Source organism: Erpetoichthys calabaricus, chromosome 13 (genome assembly GCF_900747795.2).
Source record: "Erpetoichthys calabaricus chromosome 13, fErpCal1.3, whole genome shotgun sequence".
In the NCBI taxonomy this organism is placed as follows: domain Eukaryota; kingdom Metazoa; phylum Chordata; class Cladistia; order Polypteriformes; family Polypteridae; genus Erpetoichthys; species Erpetoichthys calabaricus.
Genome location: NC_041406.2, coordinates 102657104 through 102671332, shown reverse-complemented (window position 1 = coordinate 102671332; position 14229 = coordinate 102657104). Strand labels below are relative to the sequence as shown.

The 14229-nt window shown below is 35.3% G+C and overlaps 1 protein-coding gene across 1 annotated transcript; it reads left to right on the top strand.

Annotated features, from left to right (window-relative positions):
- Nucleotides 1-336: 336 nt before the first annotated feature.
- LOC127530086 (killer cell lectin-like receptor 8) lies at nt 337-11790 on the top strand. Its single transcript, XM_051935955.1, has 3 exons — nt 337-486; nt 3262-3365; nt 10464-11790. The coding sequence occupies exons 1-3, from the start codon at nt 475-477 to the stop codon at nt 10579-10581; spliced, it is 234 nt and encodes a 77-aa protein (XP_051791915.1). The 5' UTR covers nt 337-474; the 3' UTR covers nt 10582-11790.
- The last annotated feature ends 2439 nt before the right edge of the window (nt 11791-14229 follow it).

Genomic DNA, 14229 nt, shown 5'->3' with positions numbered 1-14229 from the left:
CCAAGTAAGTCGTTGAAATAGAAATAAATTATTAGTTATAGGCTCAGCTAAGCTGGATTGTTATTTTACTCTGTATAGGTCCTATGACAGTGAGCACCACCACAAAGTAATTTCTAGTGACGGTGGCTGTATTATAAATCAGAATAACTGAAACTGTAAACCTGTTTGTCAAAAAACAAACAAACATATAAATGTGAAACATACATTTAATGTAACAAATGAAAAGGGTAATTTATTTCATATTCATATAGCCTTTTTAAATTTAGAATTCGTTTTGCTTCACATATGACTGACATTCTGTTTTTGTATCATTTACTGATTTAATTTTCGGATAAACCAGGCCAAGATTGTACCAGAGGATGGGTGAGATATAAGAGCAGCTGCTACTACTTTCAGAACTTCACAGATAAAACCTGGTTGTCCAGCTTGGAATTCTGTGCATCCCAGGGAGCTCAGCTTGTTGTGATTAATGACATGAAAGAGCTGGTAAGGAAAAAGTAGTGTCATTCGTGTCTGTCACAGACGTACGTGTTGGGTTTGGGAATCTGATGTGGGCAACCAGAGTCGTAACTTTTATTTCTAATTATGTTGTCGTTAACTTTAAATTAGGAGCTCCTGTGTGAAGATACAGGTCCAGCTTTACTTCTGAGAAACTTTTTGTCTGTCCATCTATGAGATTTACAGTGGATTGTGCCTTTACATCTGTCTTGCTTTCTATCTATCTGGTATTCACACAAACAAAGCAGAAACCAATAACTCCAGAAACAGACAGTGTCAGTCCTCATGCGTTTGTCTGTTTTCTTTATTTGTCAAGTTTTTCCTTAGTTTTAAAAAGCAACTCCATTGTGACCGCTGAAACGTTTGTTTTCAAACTCAGCAAATAGTTCAAGGAAATTATATTTTCTGGAATAAGGTGATCTATCATATTTGTTACTGCTTTTTTACCTCTTTGAGGCGCAACAATATTTGACCTTAAGGCAGTTTGCAATGCCAGTGTATGGCAGTAGATGGCATTTTAAAAATTCTTACACTTTTGATTTTAAAAAGTGGGTCACACTGGGTGTGCAAAAAAACAAAAAAATGGCTTTTAAAAAAAAAATTATAGATGTTCTTTATAGATCTGAGGGTGTTGTGTCCAAATACTGGAAACAGAATTGCTCTGTCTTATCCAGTTTTTCAAAGATGAAGGTTTAAAATAAAAAAAAAACATTAATTTGGAGAAAAAAGTGTAATATATTTTAAAAATTAATTATTAAACTTGAATATAACATGAATGATAAATTATATATATATAATTGTTTTAAATGTAATGTTTACTTACAAAAAGTAGTTACTTGGTAGTTTTTGTTCTCTTATAATCCTCTGAAGGTTTTTCACAGCTAACATCAACTCACTCCACTTTCCTGTGTAACGTCTATCCATCTAAGCGATGTCCCGGTGGAACCTTTCCCAATGTTCATCAGTAATATTCCCATGTTGTCGGGGAAAAAAAATTGAAATGAGAGTGTAGGAAGTGGATTTTTAAGGACATGTTGCAACCAAGTGTAGGCAGATTGTGTCAAACACGTTTTCAAATGTCTTCCAAACTCTTTTCTCAAGGTCGTACATCTTGGATTTGAAGGATGCTTCCCTGAAAGGCTCCCATATTTCCATAAAAAATATTTAAACAAAAAGTTATCTCTTGTGGGCAATAAAAAGATATCTTTCTAACCTCCCAAATATAAATTTCTTGCTATTTGGGTGGAAAAAAAGGGAGAGAATGAAATACTGATTGAGAGCAAAAGATATGTAGCACATGCTTGATTTTGGGTTGTTTCCACTTCAAGAATAAGGAAGACTGTCATTTTTTAGGCCAAAATATACCTCAAATAATAATCTGAGTGTGAAAAATACTTATGCCATAAAACAAAGGTAACTTTAAAAAAAATTAGCAACTTTTTTTTCAAAATGGTGTTTGTCATTTAATTCAATACCTTGCGGAAATGGCTTGTTTTAGAGAAATTTGAGTTTTATTAATGGATTCAGCACACCCAAATCTATGAATGCACTGGTTTTTTTAAAGGAAGGGATTTCTGTAGAGACCAGTGTTATTTGCCTAATTACCTGTTTCTCACCTTTCCGTATTCTGTTCTCCACATAAACTGTAAAGAGTTTAAACCTAAATTGATTTCAAAAGCATATGGTGCACAAGTGATATAATATGTGAATATGCTGCACAAAGGCTAACAATGGAAATAGATAGATGTACATTATTTGTCCCCAAGGGGAAATTAGAACTTTACAGAAGCTCAAGACAGAAAGAACAACAAATATATCTGTGATCCATTAGATGGGTCACAGCTTTATTCCAAAGTCAACAAAATGGTTGCCTTCATAAAAGGCATTCAGGATACCAGACCTAGAGCACACATGTTGCATCAACATTTGAGCGAAGGACACTGTGACTGTGGCTGAGTTTCGTTGCAGAGGTATGCTCAGATTCTGCTTCCTTAATTGACGAGTGCATAGTCCTCACACAGTATGATGGTGTCCTTTTCATGTTTTAAATTTATTTAAATTTATTTTGAAAGTCAATCAGTCCAAATGGTTTATTTGTCAATAAGACATCTGCGAAGTAAGGTGACAAAATGTGTTAGTATTAAACAATAAGATGTATTTCTGTGTTGTTTATTCTTACCACAGCAAACACAACTGGGGCTCGTTTATATCAACAGCAATATGCTCGCATAAGGCCTCACTGTGACTGGGACTGCTAAGTCGGATGTTTTCTTTCTTTTACATTTTCTTGCTTTTTGACCATTGTGCTCTGTAATCTGACCATAGAGTATGTGTTTATTTATGTATGTATCTATTCATTTATTCATTCTTCTACCCATTTATGTTTTTATTAATTTAAAGAGCTTCTATAAAAAGCCAGATTACCCCCTGAGATAAAACAAAGTTCTGTCTATCTAACCAAAGTGAAGGAATAAGACTGAAGGCATTGAATAAGTTCTCTCTCTCCGGCACACAACACACCTGATGCATTCACTCGTTTAACTTATGTGCTTTCTCATACTCAGAATGAAGAAACTTTAGCATTCTGGTAAACTTACAAACAACACTGTAAGAATATTTTACCAACCTCACACTTATTGAACAATCCTGTTAAAAGTACCATAGTCTTCATATAACTCAAAGACACACAGTCATATAGTGGACAGCCGTAACTGTTTCATTGAATAAAGCATCTCACTCGTATTTTGCATTTCTTACCTTCAGCATTTCCTACAAAGTGAGATTGAAGACAAAGTGGTGTGGATAGGAGTCACTTGGAACAGAAGCATGAATTGGACATGGCTGAACAACAGCACTAATGATGTTCTGTGAGTGGTCTTTGTGTCTACTACTAGAGGGGAAATATCAAACGCAGACTGAAATATGACATTAGTTTATGTAGCACTTTTCAATAGTGAATGCCATTCTAAGGTGCTTTAAAAGGACACAGCTATGGTTCAGTTGGTTACATGTGTTTTTTTTATTACCACTGTAGCACAAGTGACTTGTGATCTGTGGCGAGGACTGATGCACCAGCCTTCTGACACTTTAACAGTCTGATCATCCTTAACAACAACAACATAAACACACAGCTCTGTTTCAACGTGTTCAGCTCATACCCACTTTGCAAGCTGTGAACAAAGCAGTTTTGCCCACATTTTTACCTGATTTCACTCTTATTTACTGTATGTTGTTTATTTTTGGAATGTTGTTTTCCATACAAAAAAAACATTGAAAATAATATCAAGACAGATCATTAGAGATATTTCAGTGAAATGTTAGAATATTAGATAAACTATTTAGATGAATATACCATTATAGATTCAGTCATGGCAGAAATTCTATATATCTTCTCATAAGAAAAATATGGAGAATATGAAACTGATTTTAGAAAATGTTATGCAATTTGAGATACCTGAAACTCTGTGAAAGTAAATAGGAAAAATAACGTGAGTGTCAAAAGGCCTTTGACTCCTTTTATTCAGATATACTACTCTTCATAAGAAAGAAAAAAAATGTAAAAATGTTTCAGTAGCAAGGTTACTATAGTTAAAAAAACTAACATCAAAACTGAAACTATTATTAAAAAAAACATTTTCGTAAACTGAAATAAAATAATTAACAAAACCGAAATGAGAAACTAAAACTAAACGAAACTATTAAAGTAGCTGGAAAGACTAACTGAAATAAAATAATAATACACTAAAAATATTTTTAGTTTTCGTTTTCGAATGAATTCTCTTGTCATTAGTCTTTAACCCTTGTAACTTTTAACTCTAAAACAGAAAGTACTTCACCATTAGCCACATATATTCATCCAGTGAACGGCGGCTGGTGACAGAGAGCGGGTGTTCACACAGCATTTGCGGTGACAGAGCAAGCTGAATACAGGCACATAAAGCATGTGAAATAGAAAGCGATTTACATGCTGCTTTTCTTTGCGCTTCTTATCAAAATGTAATTGAAACATCTGAAATCGGAATGTGCTGGTCAACAAAACCTTTACCGTATAGACAGAAAAATCATGAGTGAGTAACATTTCAGTTTATTTCTCAGGTGCCTGCGTTTTGTTGACAATAATTCACCTTCCACTTCACACAGGAGAAATCTTTTTTCAAAATAAAATGGCACCAATCGAGAGACTGACTAGGTCATCATACAAGATCAGCATATTGTTACTGACCAATCACTTCTGCTTTAAAAACATTGTTTAACAATGAAGCAATACATACCTTGTAAAATTCCTGAGTTGGCAACATCTCTACTGAACTACTAGTAGGTAAGTGAAGAGAGTCTGCCAACTGGTGAAAAACTAAACACACTAATGTGTTTTGTATTTATTTTAAATATATTAATTTGTCCCCCTTTTTTCAATTTTTCTCTCTCTCTCTCTCAAAATAAATAGTTGAAATATCATATTTGTTTTGTTCTTAACAATAGCTATCATACATATTGCATACCAGGGATTTTTGCTGCCTTGCATAAAGACTTGCTGGGGTAGGCTCCAGGTTTCCCGTGATCCTGCTCTGGATAAACAGGTTTACATAATGTATATATTGTTCCTAATCTCAGATGCTTAAAATAAAAATCTCAGTATGGTAGATTTTTAAATGCAATATTGAAGGCATTCATTATAAGCACATTGTCTTGGAGCAAGATATGTTGCGTGCTATAGACATTTAGAATAAAAAAAAACCCTCAAACCTTAAAATTCACCTATATTTTATTACAAATTGTCCCATGCTGGGCAAAAAAACGAAAAGATAAAAAGTGTCAACAGTCAGCGTATTTTTGTTCACACAAATGATATAGAAAATATTTTTTAAATTATAAAATTGTTTAAAATTGTTCATATTCAGTATCTGGTTTTGATTATGCTTTTTTTATCACACAAAAGCAAAACCAGATAGTAAACGATGTAGTGTAGTAAGCTCTTAAACTCATATCCAAATACATTAAGTCTACAGTTCTGTGTGACACAAAGCTAAACTCCATAGTAGCTCTTTAACCATTACATAATTACCAAAACTAAAACTGAAACTAATATGTATAAAAATAAAACAGAAATGTCTTTGTAAAATAAAAACTAAATTAAAACTAAAAATACACGATGAAGGAAAACTAAAACTAAACTGAATTTCCAAGTAAGGTCAGAAAAAATATAGAAATAAAAACTAATATTAAAAGGCAAAACTATAATAACCTTGTTCAGTAGCTGTACGTGAAAAACCTTATTGATATAAAAGTGAAATCCAGAAAAATTGTGGATGTACTGTATAATTTATGAGCACTCTGACAGTGTTATCAGTCAAACCAGTAGCCCTTGTTCAGTTGTAGGAAATTACATTTTTGTTCTTCTGCAACATTGAATCACAGTGGATTTATTTTGGCTTTGTTGACACTGATCAACAGAAAAAAGAATTTTTAATGTCAAAGTGAAAAATAATCCATACAAAGTGATCTAATAAGAACCAGCCATTCCGCTCAATATTGTTCATCTATCTCTGTTCACCCATCTCTTTAAGAAAAAGTGGACAATTGTAGGTTCCTAAAGTAATGCTATCTACTACACTGTTTAATTGTGTTCCTCTATAGCATAATTTGAATAATTTCTATCATGATACTTCATAATCTCAAATTACTCAGAGTGTAAAAATTGAGAATTTTCAATCTTTTCTTATAACCCAAACCTTTCACTTTTTGAATAAGTCTTTTCTCTGTACTTTTCCTTATCTCTGCTTCATCAATTTTATAAATGGAGACTGTATAATATATATAATCCTCACAATATTTTATTTTATTGTATATCTTAAGATATACAATAAGTTTAAGTTGTTCTTAACGCATTGTGCTGTCTTACCCAACAACCCTTAGTCTTCTTTATAGCGTCTAGTCTGTGTCTTTGTGGACAATGACAACTCCACTGTGACTGTTAAGTCCTTCTCATGCAGTGTACTTTCATGCTTTTGACCTCCTCTGTTATACAGGCATGTGCAAAATTTTTACTTTGTAATTCTTTACATTAAACTGCCTTTGCCACATACCTCCCCAAGTCTTAATTCTGTACAGGTTCATTCTGCTGACTCCTGGCTGCTGCTGCTATTCCATTTAGTGTAATGTTATCTACAAACTTGTTCCAGTCTGTTTGCTGTGTTTTTATTATGATCAGGTATATTTAAATTAATCGATTCCAGATGGCCCCCTCCCATTTAAAGTCTTTCCTAACTCTATAGCCTTTTTCCTTTTAGTGTTTACGCTAATTTTGTGTGCATTGCTTTAGCGTGCCTTAAAATTCCACTTTTTTTACTTTAACCAAAAACCACTCATGCTAAAGTATCATGCCACAAACATTTAAAAATCAATATAATTGATATGATATGCACTTCTCTGATCAAATGCTTTGTTGCTTCCTAACCATAATTTTCCCTCCTATATTCATGTTGACCATTTGCTAATACACCAGTTCTTGATATGTATTGCTCAGCTTTGTCTTTAATAGTTGCTTTAATTAATGTTCCCACCCTACATGTTAATGTAACTGTCCATCACATCTTAGGATTAGACTTTTTTTTTAATATTTTACTTCTGAAAACTAAAGCAATAAAATGGCATTCTATTCAATCAAACCTATAATCTTCTTCTTTATATATAATATGCTAACGTGGCTGTCCATTTCTCTGTCCAGGATTTTAAATCACCTGTAGCTCGCAAACCATTTAATCTATTGACCTGATTTTTAGTACACATATACTACGTGACATCTACTTTCCACTTCTGGGGTGATGATTGACCTCCAAGGTTATTCCTCTTTTTATTTATTTTTTTATTTTATTGTACAATCAACTCTCAGCAGAGCCAGCAGTGCGGCCGTGCAGCACATGCATATGGGCGCAATTCTCATCCCTACCACCTTCGCCATCACTTCCCTACCTCTTCATATTTTAAATCATTCTTGAGGCAAATTGAAAACTTAAGTGCCAGCTTAAGCGTTACTGGTAATAACATAACAGATGCAACATTTGCCTTGAAATGAATACAGACAAAACAAAGGAAAAATAGAAATACAAAGGAAAGAAAGCAATACAAGAAAGATAAGAAGACAGACACAGATAAAAAGAAAAATAACTATATTTTTAAAAGTAATGAAACAATTAATAAACATTCGAGAGTCAATCACAGGCCTAGCATGCTTATTATTGAATTCTTGCCATGTCATAAATTTATTTTTTTTAATTTGAGATCACAGAGAATGTCACTTACCCATGGAGTTATAGAAGGTGAACTGGAATTTTTCCAGTTAAGTGAGATACATTTGCATGTTAGTAATGTGGTTTCAAGTCAATTTATGGATTAGGAGTGATTGTCACACCGAGGCTGTCTGAGAACTTTCTAAAGATTTTGATGCAAAATGATGTTAATTTAGTGCAATCCCAAAACATGTGGCCTAGTGTTGTGTATAGTTGGATGGCAGTCCCCGCAGGTTGGGTCTTGCCCTGGGTACATTTTGCACAATTCTAAATGAAAGGGTTGACCTTTTTTATTTTTATTCACTCATTCAGTCACTGTGTGTCGCTTGCATTTTCCCCCTATTTCCTCATGAGTTTCTTTCTGGGTATTCTGGTTTTCTGCTACCATACCAAAGACATGCATATTTTATGAGTTGTCGACTCTAAACTGATCTCATATGAAGACTTGTTGGTATGTGTGGGTGCATTACATGATGATCTGGCACCCAATCAGGCTTAGTTCCTATCTTGTACCCTTTTGTTTCTTTTTATCCTATAATTGTAGTTAGCGTGTTGCAAAATGCCTGAATGGATTTATTTACTCATTCATTTTTTGAATCTGTTTATGCCAGCCAATTTATCAAGGCAGAGTGGTGGCACTGTGGCTAAAGGACCTGGGCTGGTAATTTGAAGGTTGCCAGTCCGAATCCTGGCAGTGACAGAAGGAATACTACTCTGTTGGGCCCTTGAGCAAGGCCCTTAACCTGCAATTGTTCCAGAATTGCCGTACAAATAGCTGATCCTGGCCCCCAAAAAACTCTCTACGGAGTAAGTTGGGGTATGTTAAAAATGACAAATTCCTAATACAAGAAATTGTATATGGTGATTAAAGGCCTAAAAAATTAAATTAAAAAAGCTAAAATCCCTACCAAAATTGGAATTAAGACACTTAGTATGATATTCTAGATTAAAACATTTCTATTTTGACTTGGTTGACAGATCATAACCCTACTAAGCTGTATGCAGCAGTTCACATAAGAATGTCATTTTATTACTCTTTTCATCCATCCTTCTTTTTTCAAACCATCTTAATCCAATTTTTAGGTTTATCCGCATATAATTCAAGAAGCACCAACTGTGATAGCCATGTCATTCTGTCTGTAAGTGCACAGGAAACAACTCTGCCCCGCATGGAGTGATTTTGATGAAATCTGTCACACTTATTCTTCAAATACATTTGTCAAGACAGTTCAATTTTCATTGAGATATCTCAAACAGATTACCCTGTACAAAGTTTTCAAATGGCAAAGTCTGTCATTGAAAAGCATTAGAGAATATGCAAACACGTCTATCTTTAAACAAAGAAACATCTGTGCAACTTCAATTTTACCCTGATAGGGGTAACACCAACTTGTATATTTTGTACATTTTCCTCTTTTGCTCATCTGCCAGATGCTTGGATCCCAATTTATAATGCCAGGGAAAGGGCACCTTATACAGCAGCACCCTTCTTCTGCTGGTTTAGGTAAGTTAACCATAAAAGTACAAAAATGGTCACTTTTCTGGAAATGATTGGAAGAGGAAAACAATTATGTAAGCATATATAAGTTGATTGAATTAATATTAACTATTAATGTAAAAGAGCAACGTTATCAACCTGTGACTAAATGACGTTTGAACTAATTAGTAACATTTGAAAGGTGCAGCTCCCCTAAGCTGTGGGTTTAGACATGAAATGCAGTTGATCAGAGCCACTGGGCATGCAACAAGAACTGTGCTTTGGTATACAGCTTTAATGGTGCCCAAAGAGGTTGATTGTGCTGCAAATAGCAAGGACAGGGCAAGACTACTGTTTGCGTGTGCTGAAAGAGTTACGTAGTGGTACAATATAAAGCAGACTGAGCTGGCATTATGGTTTATTGATCTCTGAAAGGTCAGTTTTGCTTCTGTGTACCTTTCAACTGGAATTCAAATCTTTAACATAATTGTCATTTTTGGTATTCCCATTGCACAATAAATCAGTTTCTTCCCAAGTTCGTAGTTATTTGTCTCATTTTAATGAATTACTGGGCTTTAACTATTATTAATATTTAGATGGGTAACTTGTTTTTCTTTTGATAATTACTGGATAGCACTCTGCTGGGTATACTTTCAGAAATGTTACATCATGCCATGTGTACATTTTTTAACTTGTTATTTTATAGCATAGCCATTCACTGACCACAGTTTTCAGGAATATTTAATAAGTTAGTGGTGTTATAGTGTATATACAATTTCATTTTTTTCTAAATTTCATTTATCTTCTGTCTATTCTTTGTGACTATATGAACATGAAATTTTAATTTGTGTTGTTTTCATAGTTTACGTAACTGCACCAGTGAGCTCTTAAACTTACTTTCAGTCTGTGATCACATCTTATACAAATAAAATGAAGATATCAAGTGTATACATATTCAGCAATGCATTTAAAGCCAAAGCTGCAGTCCTTTTGCTGTTTGAATTATTTAATTTTTAGTTCTGTGACGTTCATATCCCTTGTGTACACCAGTTTGACGATTGTTATTATTGTTGCTGCGGTTATTATTGGATTATTATCTACATATGTTGTAGCCACCACCCCCATGTTACTGAGCAGGTGGCACCCATGCTCAGTACGTTAAAATGTTTACTTTAAGGTTTTTATTTTGTTTTTTGTTTTAGGTTCTCATTCAAGTTGGTGGAAACTCCCAGCAGAAACTGTGTCTATCTTTCCAAGCTAAAAGCACAGAAAACATCATGCATGATCTCACTTAATTGGATTTGTAAGAAACAGCTTTAACTTCAAAATATTCTATTTTCATACCTTTGTCTCAATGTTTTAACTGGTGATTAAATAAATGTGTTCTTGGCTTACAGTAAAAATAAAGATACTGGACCCGCTTTCATATGAACACAAGTAAATACAGAGTGAATTCTTCAAATCTGTGTGAACTTCAGGCTCATTGACCGTCAGGCAGCCTGTTCTTGTTAGCACATCCACCTCACTTGGATATACAGTAGGAGTTAATACTAAATAATCAATCAATGGAGGTGATATATGGGGTTAGGGAATTCAAAGCAGTGCTTATGAAGGAAAACAACATTGTGATGTTACTCTAATACCCAAGAGCCAGTTTATGCACTTACATTTTGTGCCAAGGCAGGGCCCGAGAGTCACAGAGCTAACATTTGAAGTTCAAAAATAACTTTTTAGTCTCATGAAGTGATTTAATTTTGAGTACATTTTAATTTAACTATTCAAGGGTATTTTTGTTAATTGAATGAATTAAGACTGGTACCCAATATCTTTTTCAGTTGGAGAGCTGTTTCCTTCAGGGTATCTTCTTAGAAGGTATAGGAATTGAGTCAAACTGAGAGGAATGTCATCCTCTACTTTTTCTGGCAGTTCAGTTTCTACAGCCGTAGTGAATTTCATTGCTGTACCCTTGTTGTTCTGTTATCCAGCCAGCAATGCCTTCACAGAAGCAAGTTTAGACTTATTATGGAGCTTCTCCTAGTAGAACTGAGTGGAGGTAACAACAGTCTTATGCTGGAGGTGAAACCAATCCTTCACACTCTCATGTACTCTTGGCAGCCAATTCTTTGTCAGCAGTCAATTCTAAAAACTTTATAAATCAGAAATAAATGAACAAGGATACTTATATCCTCCACCATAGTAATTCAACTTCTGTTTAATCCCTTTATTGTCCACTTAGAGACAAAAAGATTTTCAGCATTCAGCCGTTCAGTATCAAAAGCAGACTGTGATAGGTTATGTTCAGTGTGTGAAAGCTCGTGATTCTCCAAAGTCCCTATAAAGACGAGTTTATCACCTTGCTGTTTGCTTTGTACTCAATAATTAAGCTGTTTCATTTTTTGTTATTGATACTGCATTGATTGAATGTAGTATCTATGTCAAGATCCCCTGTAAAATGTCCCATATAAAATAAAGATTCACGGCTTTAAATAGCATTTTGTGAGATTGACTGGATAAATATCTAAAAAAAAAAGAAACCTTAATAAAGTAGTGTAAGGCAAATCAATCATGATTGATATACATATACACTAGTATTCGAAAATGTGGAATCATCCAGAAATATTAATGTTTTATATAGAAATGTATACTTTTTTTATCAAGGTCCCATTAAATCAATTAAAAAATATAACCAAGACATGTCCAATGTTGCATATGGATATTACTGCTTGAAATGACTAATGCGTAATTTATATTTCACATATGACTGCAAAGTCTCATATCCAGCAGCCATTACTCCAGTCTTTTAGCTCCTCTTTAATTAGTCAACTGTAAATGTTGATTGGTTAGTAAAGAAACCTTTGTAATTGAATTGCATTGAATTTTGTATTCTGTTCACTAAAGCAAATACATTGTCTTTCCTTTTGTTGCAAGGTATTAATAAATTTCAAATAAAACAGCTTCATCATGAAACATGTCAGTGCATGATTGTTTTGTGAAATGAAGGTTACTCCCTGCGGTGGGCTGGCGCCCTGCCTGGGGTTTGTTTCCTGCCTTGCGCCCTGTGTTGGCTGTGATTGGCTCCAGCAGACCCCCTGAGACCTTGTAGTTAGTGATATAGCAGGTTGGATAATGGATGGATGGATGGATGGAAGGTTACTCCAAGTGATAGATTGCCAAGAAACATGAAGATTTCATTCAAAGGTGTGGAGGTGGAAGGCCAGGACCCTTGCCTGGCTGGGACACCTATATACTGGAAGGACCTGGGGTGAGAACCTGTACTGGGCATTATCTCACCCAGATAATTAGATGGAAGTCCCCCTGTATTGCAGTGGCACCATGGGCTCCCATAGGGCTTCATGGTACAGCCCTGTTGAGTTCTGTAGGTTCCATCAGGGGGTGCTATGGGGATCTCAGAGACCTACTTTGGCAGGCTTCCACCTCACCTGGAAGTGCTTCCAGACCACTCTAATGGCCCGGAAGTACTCCTGGGTGTAGGACAAAAGAAGCCTGCTGCCAAAGCTCCAGGGGCCAAACTCAGGAGGAGGGTAACAAAGCTTACTGGAGGAGGAGTGGAAACGGATAGATGTTTTCTCCTTGTACTGTACATACATGAACACTTTGGTTTGCTCGATCATCCAAAATATATGTATATTAATTTAGTCAGGAGTATGTAGACTCTGTGAAATGTGCTATGTAAAATAAATGTTTGACCTGCCATGGGTTTGTGCATGAATGTTACATCTGGGGTTGATTCCTGCTGTGCTGCTAGCGCTGCTGACGTAGCAATCAACTGCTCGTGAGCCTGTAATGGAAATGATGTGTTGAGAAAATTGGTGAATGGAACTTTCATAAGTGAACAGTATGACAGGTGCAAAATAGACTACTTGGAAAAATAACAAGACATAAAAACAATGTATTATTGGTAGTTGTGGCATCATATGTACATAGTCCAGTGAAATTGTTACCTGCATGTCCAATGTCTGAATAAAAAAGTCAGAAGCAGTGCAGCAAAAGCCCATATGATAATGGATCAGAAACAAAAGCAAACAGACAGCTGAGTAAGAGCAGAGGCAAAACAAGAAATGGCAGGCTGTGCAGACTGCTGATGTGTTGATAGGTCTCCTTCCCACTTCCTTACTCAGAAAGCTGCCCCCTTTGAACATGTTGTTGACAACAGGAAATGAAGAGAGGTGGTTATCGCAGCATCTAATATATAGGTGGGACTCTGCACAATGCCCGGAAGCTGATGGGTTGCCAAACTCTGTATGAACCAAAGTGCACGGTCTGTGGGCTTCAGTCAGTGGTGCATTAAAGCTCAACACTACCGAGATGTGGGCAGAGAGAGAGCAGCAGAGCAGCATTGCTTCATCAGAGCAAAGAAAGAAAGAAAGAAAGAAAGAAAGAAAGAAAGAAAGAAAGAAAGAAAGAAAGAAAGAAAGAAAGAAAGTCACACGTGCAATAATGCAGTGAAACACAAATCAATGTAGTGTACCAGTATTTACTGTATAGAGCACCACTCATAATCCATGATAAGACAAAAAATTGTATTACATAAAATACAAAACTGAGAGTAAGTCAAAGCCCCTAACCAAACTCGAACTGGCCAGTCATGCAATAACAAAATAGTTGGGCATCAGACATCATGGGTGCAGTATCAGTTCTGTTTACTGTCCGCTGCATGGCTCCTAATGTTTTCTGTCACTTGCCTGACATCCCAATGTGTAAATGAACACTCGGTGTAAATGCTGCTTAGATGTGATGAAAGGCACTACACACAATAAAGCCGGGTTTTTAAAAACAAACGGCATCAAACCAAGAAAGAATTACAAAGTTGCATACAGGGGAAGATAAACTTACAGAACTTGGTCACAGTTTGAAATGATGACTTTGAGAACAATCAGATGAACCTGATAAGCCAGTCAGAAGGCACTCTATATATAATGGCTAAAACTATACTGGGAACTGACATTT